We start from the raw sequence: 25,704 nt of genomic DNA, 5'->3' as shown, positions 1-25,704 counted from the left end.
TCGTGGGAATACTCATAAAACTTTATTTACTATAATTATCGCGACTAACAAATAATTACAGACGTGTCTGTGTGTTGCGTTATGTAATTACTATATTTTTAATATTATTTTCTTTACTTATATTAATTGAGGGATTTTCATTAAATAGATTTTTTATTTATCAGTTAAATTTATTTTTTTATGTATTTTTGTTCCTAATATGCATTTTTTTTTGGACAGATAGTTGGACAGTTTGTCGAGTGATTTAACTTGTTTGGCAATGGAAGCGGGTTCAATTTACTGTGCGACTTCTTCGTTCCGGAGTATAGTATTTATCTTCTTCAAGAAGGCTCGATGTGGATTCGAAACGTCGAGCAAATATTGTATTCGAAGGAAGTTGCACGGTAAATTAAATTTGCTCTCGCGACCGGGAAGACAAAATCAATTAGGAGTTGTTTGATTTTTCGATATACTCATCCATGGATCTAGCATCTGCTGGGTAACTATAGAAATCATTTATGAGATATTTTCAGTATGATTTATTGCGAGGTACTAACAAGTTACGTTCAACAGGGTCACGATAAGAGTTCCAAAGCTAACGATCAAGAAATGACTTGATGTGGTACGAGCCAGGGCCTCGCGGAAGTCAGATTGAACTTGAAGATGGAGTTTCTGGGGTGTATGCAAGCTAAAATATTTGTAGAGGCGGATGAAGTCTTAGCCAGTAGATGAGATGGAAGTCAGACTTGCACTAATCCAACCTTTCAATTGGCAAGCGCTATGAATATGTTCGGATGCTGCGAAACTTTGGTGCCCCGGTGCGAACAACACCATGATTGACACTAACAGAAAACTGCTCATCCAATAACTGTATAATTGTATTAACGAAATAATTATGAGTAGAGACTAAATTTCCTTAGCACAATAATAAATCAACCTCGTTTATTTGAATTAATTTTCAAGATCTGGAAGAACACATTCAACTTTTCTGTCTTTATAATAATATTGTGGGGAGTGTAACAAATAATTTTATAAATAGTTCCTTTCCAAGAAGCAACACCTGTTGCTTTTATTCACGGAATTATTTACTTTGACGTTCAGAAGAATTTCCTTCTTGGTTGCAAAAACGGTACGTGCAACATTCGCCATGTGCAGTGCAAATTGAAGATAGCGGGTACGGATTACACTCGTATCATGACACACTTTAGTCTAGACTAAATAATTTAGAAATCACCACTTCCTACTACGCAAGCATCCCACCCTCGTCACTTCGCTTTGCTTTTACGATAACCACGTAACGGGTGTCCCGTACTTTCCTATTCCCGTAGTAGGAAAGTACTTTCATGCGATTTTACTGCGTAATCTAGAGAAATTAAACTCAACCTGTCTTCAAGTACACTGTCTTAAATTTTAGCATTTGCGAAACACTTTTTCTAAAAATCTTTCTTGCGACTCGAAATTGTAAAAGGTATCCCTTGTTGAGAACAACTTTTTTCTTTTATTAACGTTAAGTTTTCGAATCAGTTAAAATAAATTCATGAATGTCGAAAGACCTTTTTGAAGAGATTTTGTAAATCAATTTTCAACGCGTTATTATTCGTAATCAATTCGCGAGGATGAATTTTCCTATTCGGAAATTCATGAGAAACAACGATGAAGAAGCTTAATACGAATAATGAATGCAAAAAAATGCATAATTCCTACGTAACGCAGCATTTCCTCGGTGTATTCCCCCGTCGAGTGCAGCGGCCTTCGTGAGAAGATATTTTGTAAAACTTGTACTTCTCACGAGTGCCTCTCGATTAAATAAAGAATGTGTTACTTCGTTTGTAGATATTTTTGAATAACACTTATAACAATTATTTAACACTTATTCAAGCAATTAATACCGAAGGGCAAAAATTATTTTATTATCCACGAAAGAAACAATCCATATTCGATGATACATGAATAAATAAAATTAAAATGAAATGAACGTACAAAAAATAGATGATAAAATAACTGTCACATCTCAAGATGACCTTTAAGAATTTTCCGGAAAATGGATTAATTTTCCCGTCGGCGTCAACAAACACCAAACATTGTTCGCAAACCATAATACCATAGTTTCTTAATGAAAAGACACAGCACGTCAACAGGTCTCGTTCCCAGCGAAAGAACACAGTGGCGCATAAAAGACCATCAAAGCGTGATTCCTACGGGTCGCGAGGAAATTTCGTCCCCCTCCATTCCCGTGGAAAATGGAGGAAAAAGAGGCGAAACGAGCCCGACCGGGTCTTTCCAACAACTTTTTCCCGCCGAGCGAAATTTCACTTTTACGGGCGACAAAGAGACGAATGAATCTCGTTCAGGGTATATATGACGATATGAATTATGCGAAGAGGATAGCATTGAGCGGTAATTGAGGAGGTAATCATGTCTCATCCTCACCCACACCTCGCCAGCGCTCTGACGCCGTACAACGATACCCCTATGCATAGTTCACACTTCGTTCCTGCCAATTAACGCTCGCTGAAGATATTTTGACCGGCGTTAAGGCACTCGGGGTCAGGAAACCGCTCGCAGGCCAACGCCCACACATTTTCACTACCTTTCGCGGAAATTTCACTCCCAACGCCGGCGCCGCGCGGGCGCCGCGAATGAGACTTTTATGAGAATTCGGACCCCAACGTATGCTCTCGGACTTCGAGTGCGCGCTCAGGAGATGGGAGTCAGGGAGATTGCAGTTTTGATAGGGAAATTCGCCGTTATAATTAACAAACACTGCTGGGTCGCTTTCGGACACCGTGTTTGGGTTAGAGAAGTGAATTTAAAAGACAATAAATACGAGTGGTCGAAAGAGGGGAGAGAAGAGAAGAGGAACTTTATGATAGACTGATTAATTAAAAACGAAGACATATTAGAAGATAAGAGAGTAGTGTTGAATATTTTTGGCAAGATTTGAGACAAATGGGAGTGGTAAAAAAGCGAGCTCAGGGTTAGAGTCTTGATGATGAATATAAGTTGATTCAAAAGGAGAAGCAAGGCTTCACGATGTGGAAGAACTGAATCAAAGAAACTGAGATCAATATATACGTGCTATTTCTAATTTTAAAAATATTCAAAATTAATTTCAAGTAGAATAAAGTATTACACAAGAAGAAAGAAAGTTTTTAATGAAAGGGAATCTTAGTATCTCCTTCGTCAGATCTTCCACGTATGTATATTCGGCATAAAGCTTTATTCGGTGCATAATTAATTACCAATCTATGCCAAACGTTTACTATACCTACTTGCCAGGAAGCAATAACGTCTGGCTACTGACGAAGTAAACACACGGGCAACGTCTTGCTCCTTTCGCTCAGGCTGCGCTCCCGGCATCGAGTAATTATAGCACTTAAACCATCCTGCAGCGTCGGATGCCGCGAGATTGACTCATAGTGCAAGCATGCGAACTTCGCCTTAGGAAATAAACACGACGAACACACAATCATGAAATAAAAATATAATCCACGTCCTTCGCTATTACTGATCTTTAGAAAATTATAATTTGTAAAATTAAAATTAAAATTGTAATTTATTAAATTATTTTTGATAAACAATGACATTCTACATATTCTTGGAAATCTCTAGAATAGATAGATTACAAAAAAAAATAGCTATTTATGTAAGTTGCGAAATTAACAAGAAAAAAACAATTAATCGATAGAAATATTGAAGTAATAAGTATTTGCACAACTGTTTAATTTTTAAAACTTCATTAAAAAAAAAAAAGAAATTTACATTAATTTACAAGTATATAATACTTCCTTCGTAGGATTTCCTTTTCATTTTATAATTATTGTAATTTTTCTAAGCATTAAATTAAATAAATTATTAGTTATTCGAAGTGGGATCTTTTTCCAACCCTCTATTTGAACCTTTTTTAAAAATACTTTACTGGAAATTTGATGTTTTCTAATTTGTACGGAGCAATAAACAAATGTGTTTACTTTACAAACTCTACTGTAAATGGTTCGTCATAAGAATCGTACAAATACTTATTGCTACTATATTTTTACCCACTTTTCGCATTTTTTTATTAATTTCCCAAATTACATTAACTAGTAAATATTGTTTGGACTATATCTATCTTAAAGATTTCCAAGAATATGTAAAATATCATTGATTATAAATAAAGAAGTTAAGAAACTACAATTTCACACAAATTTTGGGGGGAAATTGATCGGTGTACGAATACATTCTACACCCACTGTAAATCAATAATACTGATGCACTATTTATGAGAGCTAATCGAATGAATTAGGCACGTATCGAGAAAACCAGAGGTCACGCGCACAGAATTTTTTAATTTGTATTTCGACTCGAATTGTGGATTACAGCGATACCTGTTTTCCCGCAACGATACTCGAGAAACTAGTAGTATAGATTCACGGAATGATTTACGAAGAAGAAACACTGTGCATGGCTATTCGAAAACAATTTTGGCGCGACGGGGATGATGTATCGCGCCCTGCAGACAGTCCGCAATTTTCTTCTCGTCCTTTTGAATTATGCGCGCATGATGCCCGGTCCCTTCGGCTGCTTCCACCGGTTTGAATTATTTATTTCAGATGGAGAGAGTCGTCAAGTAGGTATTACGAACACCTACTACGCTAAATGGAATATTCTTTATTCGCGTTTGATGGTTGAGGTCTGGGGATTACAATGAAGTATAAAATTGAGTAACACGTTGATTTCTCGCTACGACGAAAGGCTACGTGAAATCACAGTGTGGGCCAAGTTTCTTATTTATATTTAAAGTATGATTCTTAGATGTATGCACGATGCATCGTATTTTGTAAGAGATATGTTTGCAATTCCAAAATAGGAGATGAAATAAAATTCTGATGAAATGGAGATATTAAAAAAAAAAATAGATAAATGTCCGTACAATGTTCATTAAATACGGACTCAAATGTGAAGTACATAGAAAACTAAAATATGAACACATCGAATGAAATAAATATAATAAATACTTCGATGAAAAAGCAATACATAAAACACAAAACACATACATCCAGCCACATAACTATTCGCACCCTCTATCTCTATTGAACACATTTGTCTAAATTAAACGATAGCTTAATATTTATATAAATATTTATATCAATGTTTCATTATGAATATGTACATGAATAAACTTTACGCGTGTGTATATTTATATTGAAAAATTGACATGGAAACATCAAACCTATCATTTAATTTTGACAAATTTCTTCAATAAAGATAGAGGGTTGAATACTTGTGGAACTGACTGTATATCCAGTGCCACAGTAAAATAGTCATTTTGTTGGAAATATTTCATCCCTCTGAAGAACCTTTGTCACTTCGGAATAGCTATTTCCTCTACTTTCCCATTCTACGTTCAACTTCACCGCGAAACCCCCGGAAGAAGATCTACGAGGCCTCCGACGGAAGCCTTCTAAAAACAAGAAAGAATTCTTTCATCCGTGGAGCGAACTCCTGGAACTGTAATTTTTCAGTAGCTAAGTTCACAATGCGATCGAATTCGAAGGGGAGGAAAGATCCCGCAGGCTTACGAGGCCGTGACAGAGCGTCCCTGAAACCGAACGTTTAATAAACCACAGACTGTCCCCGATGCGGCTAACTTTCCTTCCCCCGGGTTGTCCTCGCCAGCATCGATGCATGTATATATACATCCATCGGCATGTCGTGGAAATTCATCGTGGTCACTAACTATTACGAAACTATCGCTACTTTCTGCGCGCTTCTCAAACTATCTTAAACTGCCAATACACTGCCTATTCCTAGACCAGTGAACCTGCTACCCAGAGGTGTCCACAGGATAACGCAAGCCGTGTCCTTTGACCATACTGGAGCACAGCTGAAAATTGCAACGTGGCTGTCCCAGTGGATGGAGTAGTCAAAAGATACATGGAATTTCCTAAATATGATTAACTCCACTTTTTGACAAATCTTAAATTTAAGTGTCAAAGCATTTGGTATAGTCAACTTTTATGTTCATAATAGCTTTTCTCAATAGTAAAGATTAATACCATTAACACGTTGACTGCCAGATAGATATTCTTGATAATTTCTGCTAGGATTAAATATTATTTAAACTATTGGAGACTACATAATCAAACGTTTATCGTGGTATTTATTTTTGTAACTTCATCAAAATTCATGAATTTCATTCAAATTCATTTCCTTTCATGCTTGACTTTCAAAATTAATTTTTTTACTTCTTCAGTGAAAACCACTGTCACCCATATATGGGTGACGTGGCGATCAACGTGTTAAACGACAAAATTTTGTTGGTCATTGAATAATAAATCATTTATTTCAGAGGCCTTTTTTATCGAAATTTTTCAACTTTTTCTTTTATGGAGTTAATCGATTTGTGCAATGAACGGCTTGAATATGAGTGATCACTAGACTGCGGATTTTTATGCATTTACAGAAAATCTGAAGGTGCAAGAAACTACAAAATGCAAACGATATGCAAGAATATAAAGAAGATTGAAAGTAAAGTTCGTATTACAATATTTGTAGAATAAAATAAATTCCTATTTAGATTCCTAGTTAAATTTTTGTAGGCACGTTGAAAAAGATTTTTATGCATTTACAGAAAATCTTAACGTGCAAGAAACTATAGAATAGACTCAGTAGCCCATAATATAAAAAATATTGAAAGTAAAGTTCGTATTATAATACTTGAAGAGTAAAATAAATTCCTATTTAGGTTCAGGTTTCGTAGGTACGTTTACAAAGATTTTATTTTGCATAAAGATCCGCAGTCTAGTGATCACCTATTTTCGTACGAGGTGGACTCTAACTTACCCCAAAAGGAACTTGGAATTAGCTAAACGAGGTGCAAGGCTTCTAATTTTATTTTAGGAAACCCATTCCTTTAATGGAAGTTTGTATGTGTTGAAAAAAATGATGTTCATCAACGATCCATACGAATATATGAATATTTAAAATGCTTGACTCGCACCGCTGTTGCTTACAACCTCCTACATGCTAATATTTCTAGAAATTTTATTTTGCGATAAAGTACGAACGAAAAAATTTGTCAAAGGAGAATTTTTCGCGAAAAACTTTGAAACCAGGAAGCGATCGCATCAGCAGAGCTAGGATAGGATGATCTCTGAGGCGGAAAATGTTCAGGTGGATAAACAAGCATCCGTTTTTAATTGGATTTCAGAGCACCCGAGTAAGTTCTTTGACAGGATTTTTCTAACGACGCAAACAGGAAACAACCTTTCAAGTTCCGAATACGAATCCAAATCATACCAAGCACAACATTGCGTTTTATCTATGAATAAATTAAACTTCAGAGTAGACGCATAATTACAGCAAAATTTTCTTCTAATTCCTAAAGTAATCGCGAACGAATTGCAGGCGTGGTTTCCCATAATGCCAACGAGTAGTAATTCCACATCGATCGTGTGTGTAAGTAGAAAAGAAGGGAAAATCATTTTTCTTCCAGCATGTTATTACGCGTCTTTGCATGTTAGAGTTTAAGCATATGTAATGACATAATAACGCGTTTAGAACTTATCTTCATATAATAATGCGTCGTATCTAATCTTGGAAATTAAATCTTAATTCCTCCCGCTAGGAGCCTTCGTTGCTTATGGTCGACCATAGAAAAAACATTTTTGTCAGAAATCTTTCATTTCGAAATTAGAGCTAAAGGCCGATATATTTAAAATAAATTAATATTTATTTCAAGTCTACAAGCTTTCATATTTACTTAGAGTCTACATGATTTAAGGGGGTATCGTGAATTAGGAGGTCTAAATAAAAGCGGTTTTTCGTGAATTTTTTTAAGATGGAAAAGAATAATTAATTCTATCGAACTTTTTATCCTATTCTCATACATATTTGAGTAGTCTGTACAAATTTTTTCAGCAAGAAATATTCAAATTGAGTCGACTGCGACGCACATTTGTAGAGCACCTCACAATTAAAACCTCCTATCGGCGGGAAAGATGCAGGTCGTAATTTTCGTTTGACACAAAAAAAAACAAAAGAAATTTTCATTTTCATACATTTTTCTTCTATGTGAACTAAGAAACCCCCGCAAAAATGATGAAATGTGAAATTACTGCAAGTTTGAAAAAAAGAACGAGTTCTTTGGGTGAAAAAAATCACTTTAACTTGTAAAAAAAGTTGTGTAACATTTTTTTAGTAGGAATTTTCTTAGTTCATAGATGAAAAATGTATGAAAATGAAAATTTCTTTTGATCTTTTTGTGTCAAACCAAAATTACGACCTGCATCTTTCCCGCCGATAGGAGGTTTTAATTGTAAGGTGCCCAACAAATGTGCGTCGCAGTCGACTCAATTTGAATATTTCTTGCTGAAAAAATTTGTACAGACTACTCAAATATGTATGAGAATAGGATAAATAGTTCCATAGAATTAATTATTTCTTTCCATCCTAAAAAAATTCACGAAAAACCGATTTTATTTAGACCTCCTAATTCACGATACCCCCTTAATATTCATTTCATTGGTCTTTTCATAATAATGATTTTTACCCCTTTTCATCCCTAAGAACAATAACACGGTCCTCTTAGGGTCCATTTTTTTTCTAATCTAGCGGCATTGTCCCGAAGCAGGCGAATATAAGATAAAAACGCCGTAACCGTAGACGTTTCAAGATTTCACCCCTCCATAATGACCACAGTCGCATCAAAATAAACTGGCCGCTCGAGGCCATTTCCCCGACTGTGAATCACGCCAAGAATGACTCCCACTTTTACACCGTGCTGGGCTCTCTGTTTCAAAGACAAACGGCGTGCGAAGGTTAGCAGAAAAAGAGGAAAGATGGAGCAGTGATGTGCCAAACCAAGTAGAGGGGGTAACACTTCGGTGGCCCTGAATTGCCAATGACTTTGTCACTTGTCACCTTACCCACCAGGAAACTACGATCTTTAGTTCCTCATGCAATATACTTCATCTATTATATAAACAATTTAGATTTGTATCGATTAAATCAAGTAGCTTTCATAATAGTATCAATAATTCACAGACTCTAAGAGAGTATACATTCGAATGAATTGAAAGAAAGGATATTATTTCTCTCCTCCTACCTGTCTATCTAAATAAATGAAAAAGTATATCGGTAAAATGGTGCAGATTTCATAAACGCGTTAATAATTTATTACGCGCGTACTTCATGCACCAATAGTGGCAATACGATATTCCCAAACCGAGTATTCAATTTTTTTTTTTTTTTTTGTACAATAAATGTTAGCGTTGACTCGATATCGACGCGTGGCTAGAATTTTAATAACAATACTCCTGTGAATGCGCAAGCATGACTGCAAATTTGTTTTATGAATATGCAGGGTTGACTGACCGCTTAGCGATCCGTTATTTGTTATTTTTCATTTGATAACTCAGGATTTATCCTCGCATGAAACAGCCGATATTTAACAAACAACGCACCGTGTTGAGTTCTATTTCGCTTTTTTTTTTCACAAGGCATTTAAAAACTAACGCTTCGAAGATCCGTAGTTGGTTTTCATAGGTGAAAACGCAGCGTCGAGTAAAGCTCGGCATTTAAACCATCAGCTGCGAACAACAGTACAGAGTGACACGAAAATCCCTGGCGTATTGGTGAGTTGGGGTTTATATCGAGGCACCTCTGTTATCGCAGAAATGTTTTGCCCAATTTCTTGCAACAATCGAGGCCCCTACGACTTCCTAACAAAGCTTGAAAATTGATACATCGCTTCTGTTCTTCCCAAGCTTCCTATCAATTGATATTTATTATTAATTATCAATTATTAATTATCGAGAAAGAAATTAATTCATCGACTAATTGAAACTTCCTAGACAAGCTACTACTTGTACAGCGCCTTTACATACCAAAAACTATTTTGCACTCGAGAGGTGACTCTCAGTCACCACTACGTTTTCTTTAGGTTCAATTTCTTTGGAACTCGAAGTGTCAATAAAATGATTATCGTTGAGACAAAGGTGACCTGATTCTCAAATCTCAAATTAGAGATCTCATTTTCGAAGTCAATATAATCTTAGCATTTGCGGCAATAGAATGCTAAGAAAGCATCTCTAGTTGCTGGTAGATACCAGAAAGAAAGGCTTCGAGTGCAAAGGGTTAATCCTTTGCACTCGAGGTCTTTTTCTCTTAGGCAAACTAGCAACTCCAAACGATTTCGGCTATATTAGGTAAGCGTTTTACTGGTACTTTATAATGATCTTAAATTCAAGCAAACGTATGCAAATAATACAATTTATAAAACATACAACATATAAAACAAAATCTGTTAAATATTTTACTTTGTATTTGGTTTTTGTATGATATTTTACAAAACAATCATGTATTATAATAATATGAGGTTTCTCGCCTGACGCCAGGTTTATGACGGCCATAGCAAACCTTACAGTCCCTCTTTACCTGTTTCAAAACAATATGAAGCTTTCCATTTAGCCGAGACTCATCATTGTTTGATCTCGCCGCTTGATCGCGATGATTCCGAATGAAGCGGCTTGATCGCCGCTTGATTCTCCCAATTCTTCCACAAGCGTTTCTACATAGATAACCTAAATGGTTTAGTAGTCTTCCCTTTCTTTTCTTTTTTTCTTGCTTAGAAAGGGTGTACAAATTTGTCAAACATCTTATCGCGCATCGAAAACAAACATAACGATGTTAAAGAAGGCCTGGGCGCCGCTCGAGTGCAAAGGGTTAATTTCCAAGTCACCTCGCTTATTGCAGAAATCTTCATCCCCATTTCTTGCAACAATCGAGGTCCATACCTCAACGCTCTCCTAATTAATCCTTCAAACATGTCTCATTTCTACCCTCCGCAAGCTGCCTACCAAATCTATCCAGTAAGAATCAATCGACTTCTGGCCACGATGGTCGATGATCCAGAACCCTGTAGAAACTCTCAGCAGAGATTCGGCGTCCATAAATAATCGAGGAGGCAAAAACCGTCGGTGAAAAGTTCCGGCAGTGTTCCAGAAGTCGCCTGGCATGCCCATTATATCGCGGCGATGCATTGTGCTTGATATTCCGAGAGACGGTGGGCGCGTATCACTTATATAATATACATGGACGCGTATTATAACCTGCTCGGTGGCTGGCACGTAACGAAGTGTACCGAACGCATACCGGATGGGCGGCATCAGTTCAATGGAATTCGTGACTCTGTCCCGCAGACTCGAATCCTTCGTTTCTCCTGCATAATTCTTCGTTGCCGTCGTCCCTGCTTTTCCACCTCGCACAATCGTATCAATGCTCTTTCAGCCACGCGCCAGCCAAGGTGGCGCCATTTTAACGGCAGGGTAAATTGTTAGGGAAAAATATAAAAATGTTATTTTTGAGGAGGCAAACGAGGTGGAGTGAAAGGACTGCTGTGTTTGGACGTGTTTCGAGTTGATGAGGAAAATCTGTATTGTACGTTTTGCTGAGGAATGTTTGGTAAAGAGTGGGTGGCTAAGTGAAGCCTCGTGTATAAAGGGCGCCATTGAATGGGATATTTCACTAATTATTTGTAGCCTGATAGACAGATACAGGTTAACGAGTAATTTTACGCAGTGTCAATTCTTTAAATAAGTCTCGGAAATTTTCTGATTTTTGAAAAAATTTGGATAAGAGCCTCGATATATTATAATAATTAAACTGCGGATTATATGCATTCATGATATAAACTAATACAGCCAATGCATGCTAAACATAACCAAAAGGTGTGTACACTTATGCAAAATGAAATAACAATATCATTATAGTAATTGCAGAAAATATATTCAACATATATGATCCATATTTATTGTTTTCTCTATTACTGTGCATCGTAAATGCATAAAACCTGCAGCCTAATATTAGGGGGACCAGAAAGTAACGTCGTTTCTTTTACATTAAATTCAAACAAATAAATTTATAATATGTTTTTATTTTTAATCAATTATTATTAATATAATGTTGAACAAAGTGCTTACCTATTGGTCGACATTTTAAGGGACGATCCTACACCGACTACAATATCTCCCTTATAAATTGTCCAATAAACAACCCGCATTTCTTTCTTCTCGTCTTATTTTGGTCCCCAGAACCAGCCCCTAAATTATTTACCGCCCATCTCGTTGCGATCAACGATTCGAGAGCCAGCCTTCGCTGGGAAGTTCACGAGCCTCGCTGGGTTAAAACTGGAACCAAGTTCCGCACTAAATGTTGGTACAGTCGTAAAGTTTAGCGACACAGAAGCAGAATTCGTAAATTCCCGCGACGGGAATTCGTTCCGGAATTGAGTTTTCTTGCAGAGTCAGTTGCTCTTTGTATCCACGGGGCACGTTTCAATTTCAGCATTCGAGTGAACTTCCCGCTCGTATAATTAACCGCCTCGATTCCATGATTTTATTCCGGACGGGAAACTGCGCTTTACATGAGTGGAGATGCGCTTTTAACTGGACTTCGCCATTCCGGCGGACTTTTAACGTTTATGGGGAGAATATCGTGGGTAGCATTAAACATGGAATTCGCGAATGGCTGAGGACTCATATTAGAGGAGTTTATCAATGGTAATGAATTTTTGGTAGACCATTAGAAGACTCTCAGTAAAAGAAAATTCTAGACAATAAAGTCGAAGAGAAATTAGATTCTTATTTGAATTAATGAAAATGAGTGGAATCGTGGAAAAGACTTCTCTCAGAATTTATTCAAGACTGCGTAGTGATAATTTCTTCCTAATAGTCTCTAAAAAAAAAATTATTATTGCAAGGTAATATTGTTTTACTGCAAACAGAATATTGAATAAAATATTCGATCACTTTTCACAGAGAATGAGAAGTGACTGCTGTAACTACGAACGCTTAATTCCTGTGATAAGTATTCCATCGATCGATGTAACGCGATATACTAACTGACTCATGTGCAGGTCACAACAAAACCTCGTTCTGAGAGCAAAACTCGTTTCAACTCGCAAACTGCATGTAGAGTCCATCAAAGGTCCTGCTAGATGGTTTACTTTTTGAGCTGGGTAAACGTAACACATACGCACCTTCTGCTGCGTCTCCGAGTTCCGAGATCATTTAAAGTCAATCAAACTTAAGTGCTCGATCGAAGAGAGATTTGCACAGCTACGCGGATGATTGAACGTAGCGATGCATGCGGAGCTACTAATGCATGCGGAGCTGGTTGATCTTGGCGAGTACGAGCCAACAAGTCGACTGCCACGACCTTCGATGCGTCTAAGATCGATACACGTCACTGGCTATTATTGGGAATTGTATAATCATGCAGACGCTTCCCTCACTCGTGACTGCGTTGAGATATTAACCTCTCGCAGGCCTTTTTACACTCGAGGCCTTTTTTACTGATATCTACCAGCAACTCGAGATGTTGCTTAGCATTCTATTGTCATGGATTCTACGCTATCTAGATTTGAGAATAAGGTCACCTTTACCTCGCCAACGCAATCATTTTATTGACACTTCGAGCTCCAAAACAATTAAATTTAAAGAAACATTAGGTATTGTAGATTTGCTGCGTGAAACCTAATGATGACTGAGAGTCACCTCTCGAGTGCAAAGGGCTAACTATCCACGTCTTTTCCTGTGTGATATTATTGCTTTTGATTGTATTGTATTTTCTACCGTCAGCAATTTTATTATAGTCGTGACTGCATGGAAGAATTAACTATCCTCGCTAACATTGTATTTTCTAGATTCTTTTCTGATTGATATTACTGCTTTTGATTTTACTGTAACTTCTGATGTCTCTAATTTTATTTATTTCTGTTATGCCGAGTCAGTAGACGCGTTAACTCGATGCTTCCTACCCTTCTAGATGGATCCTCTTCAAAATATACTTAAGATTCTGTCGAGATACTGATCTCTCGTCAGAAGAGTGCAATAAATCCCGCCCACAGCGCTGTGACGCAACGTAGGGGTGGAGTCAATAGCATTCTGCTCGCTCCCTGACGATATTGTCTGCTACCGATGCAATAATTTAGCTCCCACTTGGTCAAAACTGACAATTAGACGTTGCCCATTCATAATATCACCGACTATACGTTTCAGTATCGCGTTAAGGAGTTACTTCGCTAATAGCGGTAGCAAGAACCCGAAAAGGGAAACTTTCCTTTCCCGATAATTCAGTTTTAACAACTTCTGCCGACTTCCCCGAGACATGTGATTACCGATCGAACTCGGAGCAATCGTACGTCCTCTTTTCTTTCCGAGTCGAGGCCCTCCCTGCACCTAGCCGGCGGCTTTTCTTCACTCGATTCCCACCCCAGCGCGTTTCGCACGGCAAAAGCAGTGGCCGGCGTCCCGCGCATAGGCGACGTTTCTTTGCTCTGAAAGGGAAATCCCCTCGGGCTGTGGAAACACGCGACGACGATGAGGAAAGGACGCGGCAAAAGTTGACGCCAGGAAAAATGCTCGACCGAGCGAAATAAAGAAACGAATTCGACGAAAAGTTTGCCTGCGCGGAGCGGGCTTTGCGTGGAAGAAAACGACGCTTCGAGGCACCTCTGCCACACATGGACGACAGTTTTACTCGAATAACAGACGACGAATAAACACGACTCATTTATTCGAGGAGTCGTTTGGAGAAAGTATAATTCGGATTTGGTCGGATTCGGGACGTTAGTTCGAGTATATACCCTTCCCGCGTGCCGTTGATGTTATTGAATACTTTAATTATTTTTCAATACACTCATTAGTAATACTCAAGTGTGATCTTTTCATTTCTTCCAACTGCACCTCATCTTTTCAGTTTGAATATTTGTTATGGGGCTGAAAAGTCTGTCCATCCCTGAGAGGGAGACAAAAAATTCTATGCATGTACTCCCTGGTTGAAATACAACCAGAGTAAATTTTCTAAAAATCGTTTATTTTATTTTTTAAAATATGTTAGTTTTAGTTTGAGAATGTTTATATCGAACTTAAATATTGGTTTATTGTGATGCACATGACCGGATTGTTGTACAAATTATTGTCAAGATAGGACACAATCTTTAAATTTGATATAAAAATTCTCAAACTAAGCCTAACGTATTCTAAAAAATAAATTAAACGATTGTATCGGTAAAATTGAACTGAACCACACCTGCGTGTACTAAAGACCCACCACACCTGCCCACAGGCTTGTAAATGACCCGATCCAACCACTACAAGGCCCTGGTGGCTCCAGTGTCAGCCATGCGTACGTGTTTGTACGTGAAAAAGAACGAAAGATCGGGAGCTGGCGGAAATGGGAACGCGCGTGGGGAAGGAAGAAAGAGATACTTGGAAAATTCCTGGACGCCTTTTCGCTAACACGGCACACGACGCTGATCTTTATGGGTTTCCATATTTCACGAGTAACACGAACGTAGAGCTTCTTTGCAGCTGCCCCGAGGCGCCTACGCGACGTATTGTTCCAGTTTTCGTGGAACGGGTGTTCCACTATCGTCAGGAACCGAACGATGGATGTATCGTCGAGACACGGCTGTTTATGATGCCCCGAACCGTTCAATTTGGGTACCCTGGATTGGGGAGGATCGATAGATCCAGACCATCCTTTCGGAGAACACGACAATGGCAAGCTTTGGCGACGATAAAGCAGTAATGGCAGCAAAGGAGAACCTTGCAGGGACATTCGTACGCAGAGAGGAACAGAGACAAGTGCGGATGGAGAGAATCCTCTCTAAAAAGCGCGTAGAGCTACACTTTGAAGAGGAAAGCAGGAGAAAACACAGGCGAGCCTTAACCTTAGAAGGGTGGCTCCGAAATTCTTTTTCAAATTCCTCAATTGTTGAAATGGGGAAGTAATTTAACTTAGAAACTGGTTAACCCTCCACTCTTTACGATTCAAACATACGTCAGCGTCTATTGTAACAGGTATGCTTTGATCTCGATGATTCTAGTGTTAGGATTAATTTTACCAGCTAAGCCTCGAAAAGTGTTTCAGGAGTCTCCCTTGAGAAAGCTATCGAGGTACCCGAATTCAATAAATGTGTACCACCGCACTGTACCGCGAAACGCAGCGTGTGTCGCAGTGCGCACAGGTGCGCGCATTCTCGCCGCGATAAAGGAACGACCGCAGATTCCATTTAACAAGGGGGAAGGTATAGCGAGCGAGGCGTGCAGCGATCTTATTGCACCTATCGGTCTATCTGCGCAAAATGGTTACTTAACGAACGGCCAAAGGGGAAAACGCGTTTTCTCCTTTCTTCCAGCGGCGCCGGCTCTTCTTTCGAGCGTTACAACCGAGCGTGTAAGTGCATCGTGTGTATAAAGGCACGCCTCGCGCACAGCGGGACTCGCATTGTTTCGTCTCAGCACGAACACCGCTTGTTAAAAATATCCGGTGGTGGAGCCGCGAGAGAGGAAAGAGAATAAGCATCGACGGAATAGGAGAGAAAGAGGGACGGAGGGACGGGTTTGTCTGCAGTGTTCGTTCACCTCAAGTCGTCGTTCGACCACTCGATTCTCTCCATCCGAACACGCTGCACGCTCTCGCGGCGCAAATTCCGCTACTTCAACCTAGGAAAATATTTGCCTTAATTTCGAGCGTCTGCGGAGCGTTTTCCTCCGAAACGAATCGAACCCGCTTACCGAGGGGGGGACCTTGAGTACGCAAATGCCAAGTCCCTGGACCCTGACGCCCCCAGGCTGACGATAAAGATACGTTTGTAGTTGAAAATTGGAAACAGCACCGAGACACTTCGAGACTAAGTTCTAACATAGAGGACTCGAAGATGTATTGTGTGGGCGATTTTATTGAGGAAGGTGGAATGCAATTAGGGGTGTATTGGGGTGTTTGGATGATTCTTCGTATCGAGGAGCAATTATGGAAATTGAAATGTTTGCAGGTCAGAGGTGAAGCAGTGATTCATTTAAAAATTTTTTAGTGGTGTTTTGTAAATGTTGTATACAGTTAGATCTAGCTATTTTTCGTGTTGTTTGCCAAGACGAGTGGTAGTCAAGAGCATGACTGTAAAGGGGGACTTTTTATCTGAGACTGACCATTGAGAATGTTAATAGAAAACTGTTCATTTTGCTATTTCAGCCACGCGCCAAACAAGGTGGCACCATTTAAACGGCGGGATAAATTGTTAAGGAAGAATATAAAAATGTTACTTTCGAAGAAGCAAACGAGGTGGAGTGAAAGGACTGCTGCGTTTGGATTTGTTTCGAGCTGATGAGGAAAATCTGTATTCTACGTTTTGCTGAGAAATGCTTGGTAGTGTGTGGGTGGCTAAGAGAAGTCTCGTGTATAAAGGGATATTTCACTAATTATTTGTAATCTGAAAGGCAGATACAGGCTAACAAGTAATTTTACGCAGTGTCAATTCTTTGAATGAGTCTCGGAAATTTTCTGATGTTTGCAAAAATTTGAAGAAGAGCCTGGGTATATTATAATGATTAGACTGCGGATTATATGCATTCATTAAAAAAATTTTTAGTGGTGTTTTGTAAATGTTGTATGCAGTTAGATCTAGCTATTTTTCTTTTTGTTTACCACGACGAGTAGTAGTCAAGAGCATGACTGTAAAAGGGGACTTTTTATCTGAAATTGACCATTGAGAATGTTAATAGAAAAATTTTAATTTTTACGGAGAATTGAGAATTTTCATGAGATATTTCAGATAAAAATTGTTCACTGTAATATCTACAGAACTTTGAGAATTTAATAAACCAAATTAAGTGACCCGCTATTTAAACGCAGTGCACATAATTCAAATTTGAAATTTTATTGTACATTCTCGTTTCGGTTTAACGCATATCACCGCTTTGTCTGCAGCACTCATTTGTAGATTCCGCGTATAACACAAACATTTGATGAAAATGTTTACGCAGCGGGCTCTCGGTTAACCGAGATTCGAATTTACGGGTTTCACTTTATTAGAGATCCTATTATTCGGAATTCCATTATAGAGCGCATCAAGCTCGTCGCAGTATACGATCGCGTTCTATTCTTTCGACCAAAACTCATTGTTTTTGAAATGGTCCTTTTCCATTCAATTCCTGACACTCCTAACGGGCGGAAATTCAAATGAAACCCCTCGTTAGGAACATATTATAAAAGACCATAGAAAAAGAAAACTAACTAAACAAGTGAAACTAAAACTAAACTAAAGAAGTGAAACTAAAGAAGTGAAGAATTTATATACATATAAACGAAACTTCTGAGGTAAACTAAATAAATAGAATGATGACAACTGAATTCCACGCAATTAATAACCAATAAAAATATATCATCTATCAAATCTACCTACACTATTTCAAATTTCACCCCTTAGTTTCATCAAGAAGAAACAGTACTACTGAAAACATTACTAAAATAATCTCACGTTCTAGAAACGTCGACAACTATTGGATTCAACTATTCGGAAAGCTAGAACGTTACGAAAATATCAGAAATCGGATTTTCAGCGCAGACGGCGGTAACATGCTTATTGCTTTAGTAGGAGAGAAAAGAAAACTGGAGAAATTTTTAGATTAACATACGGTCCAACTCCGGGATGAAACGACTTCTAGATATGCAAGAGTTGCTCGCGTTCCAGAACTCTGAGGACCATCTGTCGCGCGGTTTAAAAATGACATCCGGTGCCATGATTCCTCTTCGCAGGCCATTCCCTCCCGGGCGGTTATAGCAACACTTCGCCCTCGAATTATTTGGGTCACGGTACAAGCATGGTAAAAACGAGGCCTGAGGATTGTTACACTGACGAATCTTTATGCAAATTCATATTTTTACGGATGCGGATAAAGAATTTAAATTTACACGAAGCTATGACTTATATTCAAAACAGTGTAACCTGTATTTTATATATTTCCTTCCTGTTGCCATAAATGCACAAACATTCACGATCTAATGATCGTGTCCTACTATACGATACTGTAAAATATTATTAGGCTGTCCCAAAAGTTTCTTTCGCTTTATTAATAAGTAATACATGCACAATATTTTATGTTTTATGTTACATTACTGAATTGTGCACGATCCATTTTGCTTCTTTACTGTTACAACATCGATGTCTATAAAATTAGATTGTTTATTTATATAAACACTGCCACGTTAAATAATTGAGTGCAACACGCGAAAGAAACTTTCGGGACAACCTAATATATTCATATTTGAAATGACTCAAAGTGTCCATACATCGAAAACCAATACCATTTTTAAAAAAATGAAGAATCACGAGTCAGAGGTTACTATAATTCAATATACTATACTTTAATCGAATCTAGCACAACTCACATCTTCCGAGCACCTAGGCTCGAGAAACTGACCCCAAAGTTAACGAATTCCAAATTCAAAGCATTCATGCACCAGAAGCCAAATTTAAATAAAGTCTGAGGATTGTTACACTGATGAATCTTTATGCAAATTCATATTTTTACGGATGCGGATAAAGAATTTAAATTTACACGAAGCTATGACTTATATTCAAAACAGTGTAACCTGTATTTTATATATTTCCTTCCTGTTGCCATAAATGCATAAACAACCACAGTCTAATGATCGTGTCCTACTATACGATACTGTAGAATGTTATATTCAAATTTGAAGTGACTCAAAGTGTCCATACATCGAAAACCAATACCATTTTTAAAAAAATGAAGAATCACGAGTCAGAGGTTACTATAATTCAATATACTATACTTTAATCGAATCTAGCACAACTCACATCTTCCAAGCACCTAGGCTCGAGAAACTGACCCCAAAGTTAACAAATTCCAAATTCAAAGTATTTATGCACCGGAAGCCAAATTTTTCCATGAAGAAACGAAAAAGGTCGAAGTGCGAACCGGGGACTAGAATCGAACCTGTTGGAACACGCGATTGGTATCGACCAGAATCGTGAAAGGCTAACAGGGTCGTTATCGCAGCATGCGCTCAAGGGCCCCCCTACAAGTCCACCTGCGTCGCACCTGCCTGCTTCGGCATGAATGGAACTTAGCGGTACCGAACGTAGGCACTGTACGAAAAAAAGGGTGAAAGGCAAGGCCGCTGGCGGAAGTCGCGAACGAGAAGAGCGGGGATCGACATTGACATTGGCAATGACCGTTTTAGTTACGCGCCGGCACCGTCACGTCGCCGCGACTTTTCCCGCCAAGAAAAGGGTCAAGTGGAACGCGACGCCAACGGATTCATGCGTTTCGTGATTTTCCACGGAGCGATCGACCGACGTGGGCGTGCTGGTCCGCGATAAAAATACATAGGGTGGGCTAAATACGTGATAAAAGTCTTATAGAAAATTGGATAGTTAAAAACAAAAATGTGAAAGGGAAAAGATGAATGGTTCGAGGAAGAGAACTGTTTCTTTTCGAATTCTTGCACCAGTGTTTAAATTTATAGGTGACCAAAACCGTCAGAGTTTAAAGTATTTGTTGTTTCATTAGCTAAGTTACAGTAGATGTAGAATGTATTCGTACACCGATCAATTTCCCAAAAAATTTTTATGTGAAATTGTAGTTTCTTAACTTCTTATTTTATAATCAATGATATTTTACATATTCTCGGAAGTCGTTAAAATAGATATAGTTTAAACAACATTTAGTAGTAAATACAATTTGTGAAATTAACAAAAAAAATGCGAAAAGTGAGTAAAAGTATAGAAGCAATAAGTACTAGGTTGTCCCTAAAGTTTCTTCCGTGACTCGCATTCAGTTATTTTGTGCAGCAATGTTTATATAAATAGACAACCTAATTTCTTAGATGGTAATGTTGTAACAGTAATGGAGCAAAATGAATCGTACACAATTCAATAATGTAGCATTAGACCTAAAATATTGTGTATGTATTACTTATTAATGAAATGGAAGAAACTTTTGTGACAACCTAATATTTGTACGATTCTTATGACGAACCATTTACAGCAGAGTTTGTAACGTAAACACAATAGTTTATTGCTCCGTACGAATTCGAAAACATCAAATTTCCAGTAATGTACTTTTAAACAGTTGTGCGAATACTTATTGCTTCAACATTTCTATCGATTAATTGTTTTTTTCTTGTTAATTTCGCAACTTACATAAACAGCTATTTTTTTTGTAATTTATCTATTCTAGAGATTTCCGAGAATATGTAGAATGTCATTGTTTATCAAAAATAAGTTAATAAATTACAATTTTACACAGTTTTTTTGGAAATTGATCGGTGTACGAATACTTTCTGTACCCACTGTAGATATATTCCCTACTATTATTTATTGAACTTACTCGTTACGTTGAATATGGATAGAACGATGACCATGATCGACTCGAATAGGTCCCCTTTGGTAAAACGATTAATCTAAAATACAGACAGAGGAGAGTACCTCGCGAAAAAACCATTTTTTCATAACTATTTCTTACAATATTCTCAGTTATACGAACACACGACTGTTCATGATACTTTAGGCTAACTTCCGACAAAACCATAAATTGAGGCCAAAATTCTATCTGTACATTACCCCCTGTTAAAAAAAAAAGTGGATCCCACCGTGTGTTAATAATGTTCGCTTGCAACGAAATTAAAACTTCAGCGTTCGGAGCCGTCAGTAAGAGATTGAACGCGCTAAATCACATTTCCGGCCGATGAAAAGAATCGCAGAAGTTCGGGACAGGCGTGAAACGAAATAAAAGCCGTGAAAATCGTGTTTTCAGTTCTCCCCCCGTGTTGGCAAGTAGTTTGTCGAATCGATCGAAGCTAAAACTAGCCTTGAGCGAAAATGTCCTGACGATTTTTGTCGCAGCAACAAGTTGGTGGGTGGGATTCGCGGGCGCTCTGCCTTCGAACCTGGATACGCATTATTGTAATATTCAGCTGGATGAATTCAAAGCCGACGGCATCTCCGGTGATTTACTACAGATAACTGGATTAACTAAACGGGATCCGAGTCAATTTTTCTCTGGACTCTCTGTGTTCGGATATCATTCTTTGCGTATTGTTTTCAAAACGTGCAAATAGATTTTCTACTACATTCGAAAACAAAAGTTAATTAAACTGACAACTGTATCGCTATTGATTAATAAATTAATTCTTGATTTTGGTTGACAGTGAATATATTAGTGTATTAATTAATTAATTCTTAAAACATCCTTAGGGTAGTTTTATACGTTCACTAAAAGATTTTTCATCTTCGTACAATCACGCAACAAAAGTGAATGCCATTCTTGCCATTCTTGCCATTTTTGCTATTTTCGATAACTCTTGTAAATATGCTACTGAATTCTCTACTGATAATGTTGATAATAATACCAGTATTAACTAATCTTGCATCAAACAATACCAACGATTTTTTGCAAGAAAAGCATGTGATAAAGCCAGAGGAACAGGATGTCCATTTAATAACGTAACGGAGAGTGCCACTCGATTTTATGCTGGCCAGCCCTCCTTTATTGCGTCATTAATTAACGGAATGATCTGAGACGGTGCGTAAACCTCACCGTAAAGGTTAGTACAGAGGGACCCTAAAATTAAGTGATTCACTCGTGTCGACAAAAAACCTGTTATAGTTTCTATTGCCAATTTGACGACGGCATAAAAAGAAATTAATTCCGAACACCTAGGCCATAATGGCGGCTGATCGAAAAATCGTCATAAATACTGCGTCATACTGTTTCGACTGAAATGCTCGCTAAGCGATATATAAAATTGTTAGTACCGAGCATAAAAACGGAGTAAATAAAAAGAAATACTCTAATTATGTCTAGAAATTTTAAATAACTATGAAATTATAACGATCAGAGAAAATGCGACATTAATAAAGATTTAGTTAACAGTGAACCCAGCCACAAAATTCCTGAATTCAAAATTGTTCTTAATATGTACGAAATATTTTGTCAAAAATAAAAATTTGATGTACGATATGAAACTAAATATAACTACGTTCAAAAATTGGAAATAATCCCTAAACACTAGACTGCATTTTTCGAGTAAACTTCCTTCCATCTACTCCAAAACGGTCGCGTCGAAAGGCTTAACCTCGACGAATTAAAATCAACCTTCGCCGCCTGTTATAGCGTGACAGATATTGTATACCAAGCTCGATTTTGTAATTCGACGTCCGTACACGGGAATTCTCACGGATACAGAATACTCAGCAAGTTCACGTTTCAATTTTTCCAGGAAATTTACACCGCGAAAGGTCACTGGTATTTCCATCGTCAACGATAATCCAATTGGCAAAAAATATTAACCGTTAGCGCGCGAGCTAGAATTCCATGAAGGTTTGTTTACTCGTGACGTGGAAATTGCGCTTCTTAATTGCGAGAGAAGTATCGACAATAACACGGACTCGACACGCAGCCGGTTTTTGTGTCGTAACGTTCATGGTTAAGCATTATGACGTCGTACGATTAATGATAAACTTTGAACAATTTGAAATTATTTTCAGAGAAATTAAAGTGGATATAAATTGATACGACGTTATTTTCTCGTGACTTGACATTCAGGTTATCCTGGCGACAACCTGAACGATAATGTAGTAGTATTCAAGAATATCAGGTCGAAATCTGTTACGCACTTTTGAAAGTGAAAACGAGCCTCAACTATTTCTACGAAATTCGAAAGACGCGCGAGGCCGAACGCATTCCGCGCGCAACGTTGAAATATGTTTTCGACGACAGAGATGTGGGCGAAATTCTTACTTATATACAATTTAATTACACTAAAATAGAATTGTACGAACAGCGTTTTATATGTGCTATATTGGCACATATAATAGAATAGGCATGTGTCATAAATGCAGATAACCCGCTATCAAATTATTCGGGGACAATTCTTTCAGATAATCTATAAACGTTTGCAAACGTGTAGAAAGTATTCGTACACCGATCAATTTCCAAAAAAAAAACTGTGTAAAATTGTAATTTATTAACTTATTTTTGATAAACAATGACATTCTACATATTCTCGGAAATCTCTAGAATAGATAAATTACAAAAAAGAAATAGCTGTTTATGTAAGTTGCGAAATTAACAAGAAAAAAACAATTAATCGATGGAAATGTTGAAGCAATAAGTATTCGCATAACTGTTTAAAAGTACATTACTGGAAATTTGATGTTTTCTAATTCGTACGGAGCAATAAACTAATGTGTTTACGTTACAAACTCTGCTGTAAATGGTTCGTCATAAGAATCGTACAAATATTAGGTTGTCCCAAAAGTTTCATTAATAAGTAATACATACACAATATTTTATGTCTAATGCTACATTATTGAATTGTGTACGATTCATTTTGCTCCATTACTGTTACATTACCATCTAAGAAATTAGGTTGTCTATTTATATAAACATTGTTACACAAAATAACTGAATGCGAGTCACGGAAGAAACTTTTGGGACAACCTAGTACTTATTGCTTCTATACTTTTATCCACTTTTCGCATTTTTTTGTTAATTCCACAAATTATATTAACTAGTAAATGTTGTTTGGATTATATCTATTTTAGAGACCTTCGAGAATATGTAAAATATCATTGATTATAAAAAAAGAAATTAAGAAACTACAATTTCACATAAGTTTTTTGGGAAATTGATCGGTGTACGAATACATTCTACACCCACTGTATGTGGTATATTGGCATGTGGAAAATAAATCTGAATAAATGCAGATAACCCGCTATCAAATTATTCGGAGACAATTGTTTCAGGTAACGTTTGCAGTTACACGTCCGCAGATAATCCGTAACAATTATGTTAAACGAGAATAGAACATCGCTTTGGTAAAGATTTCTCCCAATCTCTGTCTATCGTCGATCGAAATCGAAGCATGGGAATGTAAGATTATAGCGTCCCTACCTGAGACAAGTCGGAGTCATCACGGATCTTGGCGTCCATGGTTTGAGTGGCGGTGGTACCAGTCGCATCGGCGATCACGAGGATCGCGATAAACAGACAGCTCGCCGACAGCATCGTTCCCTCGTTTGAAATGTTCACTGATCGAGACGAAGAATGTCACGGGCCTGCACGAAACACACCAATTCACTTCTGTGCGCGACGGCACAGGGAACCAGTCGAACGGGAACGATCGAAGGTCGATGCTCGATCAACCGCGTCGCGAAGTCGAAAGCGGCGGATTGTTTTAAAAGTGAGCGCGACCTGGCGGTCGCTCTACACGCGCGCAATGTTCGATGCACACGTGAAATTCAAAACAAAACGAAGCGTCTCCTGGATCAAAAGTGAAATGGAACGACTAGATCGCCTCGAGAACTCTCGCAAACGATTATTAGTTTAAATAACAACGATCGTGTCCAGTGACCGTGTCGATTGGACGCGGTCTTCCAACTCACAGCCACCGATTGAAAGTTTATTTATTTGAAAGAAGGGCGAAAAGGGTTGAGTCGCGATAGGGCAAAACGTACCAACCGACTCCGCACTCTTTTCGTAGGACGTGTCAACGATACGGAGGATGGCGCGGAACTGCGCCCTCTCCATGCCTGGACCCCCGTGGCCCCCACCACACCGCCGCAACGAGTCTTCGGTGTACCGTGCCGTCCTCTCCCCTCTGCCGCGGCCGACTTTCCCCTTCCTCGCTTGTTCCCCGATTCCGCTCTGCTCGTGGGCGACACACATTCCTCACACTCGCACATAGCTTCTAAACCGGAAAAAAATCTAAACAATGCCAGTTTTAATCCCGTGTACCCTTCGCTATTTTCTAATAGCCAATCAACCCAAGTTCTCGGTTCTTTTTGGACTAAACAATCAAATATCCACTTTCTCTGCAGAATGTATTGCAATTAAAAAGACCATCGAACTCGCATCTACCTACAGTGACTCC

The 25,704-nt window shown here is 38.2% G+C and overlaps 1 protein-coding gene across 4 annotated transcripts in view; it reads right to left on the bottom strand.

The window, feature by feature from the left end:
* LOC128873916 (fasciclin-1) overlaps positions 1–25,369 on the bottom strand; it is a 452,986-nt gene extending 427,617 nt beyond the window's left edge. For 2 of the 4 annotated variants that reach the window (XM_054117924.1, XM_054117923.1), the window contains exon 1: positions 24,726–25,368. In XM_054117924.1, the coding sequence (XP_053973899.1) occupies positions 24,726–24,839 (114 nt within the window). In that variant the 5' untranslated portion in view covers positions 24,840–25,368. Of the gene's footprint in view, positions 1–24,725 lie in introns of all 4 variants that reach the window. The other 2 variants (XM_054117922.1, XM_054117925.1) reach the window with 2 other exon arrangements.
* Positions 25,370–25,704: the final 335 nt, after the last annotated feature.

This window comes from Hylaeus volcanicus, chromosome 3, assembly GCF_026283585.1.
Source record: "Hylaeus volcanicus isolate JK05 chromosome 3, UHH_iyHylVolc1.0_haploid, whole genome shotgun sequence".
Classification (NCBI taxonomy): domain Eukaryota; kingdom Metazoa; phylum Arthropoda; class Insecta; order Hymenoptera; family Colletidae; genus Hylaeus; species Hylaeus volcanicus.
This window is presented reverse-complemented; position numbering and strand designations above follow the sequence as displayed.